The 2,164-nt window shown below is 35.9% G+C and overlaps 1 protein-coding gene across 1 annotated transcript; it reads right to left on the reverse strand.

Annotated features, from left to right (window-relative positions):
- Positions 1 to 426: 426 nt before the first annotated feature.
- Positions 427 to 1,956, reverse strand: LOC120068386 (ethylene-responsive transcription factor RAP2-3-like). The gene is made up of 2 exons (XM_039020137.2): positions 1,677 to 1,956; positions 427 to 1,147 (listed from the first exon to the last, which is right to left on the reverse strand). The coding sequence occupies exons 1-2, from the start codon at positions 1,930 to 1,932 to the stop codon at positions 579 to 581; spliced, it is 825 nt and encodes a 274-aa protein (XP_038876065.1). The 5' UTR covers positions 1,933 to 1,956; the 3' UTR covers positions 427 to 578.
- Positions 1,957 to 2,164: the final 208 nt, after the last annotated feature.

Below are 2,164 nucleotides of genomic sequence, written 5' to 3' on the forward strand. Positions count from 1 at the left end.
CAAAATGAATCAAATTAAGAAAGGTAAGGACGAAAATAAATATTTTTAAAGTACAATGGTCAAGTGTAAAAACAAAAATGAATATTTTGAAAATATAAAGGCCAAAATGAAAAAAAAAAAAAAAAAAAGTAGGGATTGAATCAAAATTTGAACTTTATTATTATGTTTATTACAAGTGTAGTACCTTAACCTTTAAATATTTATGTAAATGAAACCTACACTATTCATTAGTGCAAATAATTATATTTTATTGTTACTATAATTGTGGCGACACAAGACTAAGAGTAACATGTCAGAAAAGAGAGTCAAAATACAAAGCTATTGGAGTGAAATAAAATAATAATAAAACTACAGAGCGGTGAATATTAAAAATAAAGATATAAGCAGTCCGATCTGATACACGAACCGACATGTCGTTCCAAAGTATAACAAAAACATAGCATATGGCAACCCCTTATTGAATCTCCATTATATCTACAAGCTACACACTTCAAAGTTCAAACAAAAACATTAAAATATTACACACCTACATAGCAATAAACGACACGTCGGAACAAACAGTCAAATCTGACTCACACTCACACCAGCTGACTGAATTTCTGCTCATTCATCGACATGTCGTCCATCATCCAAAAGCCTACATCAACTGGCTCCAACTCGCCATTTCCACTGAGTTGACACGGTTGTTGCTCCTCGCAATCCAGACCCAAGAAGGATCTCAAGCTCGCCAATTCCTGGCCGTAGTAAAATTCGTCGCTGTCACACGGAGGCGGACCGGTGGTGTTGAAGCCACCCCGAGTCGACTCGGGGACAACACACCGCTTTTTGACCGGAGATTGAAGCTGAGCCGCCGGTAACGGCCGCGAAGACGGCGGCGCCGGAGCAAAGTTGAGCTTGGCCTTTTCTCCTCGGATCCGTTTGGCTGCTTCATCGTAGGCTCTGGCGGCTTCCTCGGCGGTGTTGAAAGTTCCGAGCCAAACTCGGACTCCTTTTTGTGGGTCCCGAATCTCCGCCGCCCATTTTCCCCACGGCCGTTGCCGGATTCCTCTGTATAAATTCTTCCGAGTTTTTGGAGTCTTCTCCACCGCCACCCCCACCGCCTCCGCCGCCGTAGCTCGGTCTCTTTTCTTAGGTTCCTCAGTCTTCACTATAAATCAGTAGCCAATCACAGTTCAACATATTAAATACTCAAGCTTTTAGACATCAAACATAATAGAAATTTCCATTTCTTTCTCGATTTCTTTATTCTCTCCAAAGTTTAACCCATTTATTTATTTTTATTTTTTAATCTCTTAAAATTAGGCCAATAAATACTCTTTTCAGTTTTCAGTTTCAAATTTTTTACTTTATTATTTTTTCTAATATTTTAAAATTTTTGAAAACTAAAAAACTGGAGGTTCTAAGAACTTATTCTATTTTTAAAATTAGGTGAAGAGTTAACTCTTTTAATTAAAAAAAAATGCTAAGAAATAAGTCTTTCACCTAAAAAATGAAAAAAAAAATCATAAAAATTGAGAAAAAAAAAAAATACGCTCAATTTTTAATTAAAAAAAGAAAAGAAAGAAAGAGGAGTGGATTAAAATATCAACAAATTGTTGTTCATCCTTATTCCATCCTTATATATATATATATTAATAATTAAAAAAAAATTAAAAAATGGAAATGGAAAGAGATACCAGGGGAATAATTGAGAGCAAGGAGATCGGAGAAAGGATCGATGTGGGACCAGAGAGATTCATTGGTAAGTTTCCGAGTTCGCTTTTTTTCTATAAAATCAGAGATGATGGCACCACCGCACATCTTTTTCCTCTCTTGATAATTCTTACAAGATTGAGAGGTTTCGGCTCTTGTTTCAGGATTTGTATTTATAGACCAAACCAAACCAAACCAAAATGGGCCTTCCATTTGGGCCCTGACTTGCTCTCTGCCCATTGGGCTTTTACCATTTCCCCTAGCATTCACACGAATCACATCAACTTTTCTGACTTTTCCTTTTAATAAAGTATTCAAATTTTATCCTCCCATCATCATTTAGTTCAAAATTTAGAAAGTTGCAAAGTTTCGAGAACGATGAAGTAATGTAAGGAGTTAATGAAGTATCACAATGATGTTTTTTTAAGTTGTTTTACCCGTAAATTCATTTCATCAAATAAGGAGTGAAGTT

Source organism: Benincasa hispida, chromosome 12 (genome assembly GCF_027475165.1).
Source record: "Benincasa hispida cultivar pf3 chromosome 12, pf3_genome.v1.1, whole genome shotgun sequence".
Classification (NCBI taxonomy): Eukaryota; Viridiplantae; Streptophyta; class Magnoliopsida; order Cucurbitales; family Cucurbitaceae; genus Benincasa; species Benincasa hispida.

Excerpts from the sequence above, each read along its gene's own strand:
- LOC120068386 (XM_039020137.2), bottom strand. The coding sequence starts at position 1,932 with ATGGGCAGAGAGCAAGTCAGGGCCCAAATGGAAGGCCCATTTTGGTTT. Across the intron at positions 1,148-1,676 it reads TGCTCTCAATTATTCCCCTG|TGAAGACTGAGGAACCTAAG; the intron begins GTATCTCTTTCC and ends ACTGATTTATAG.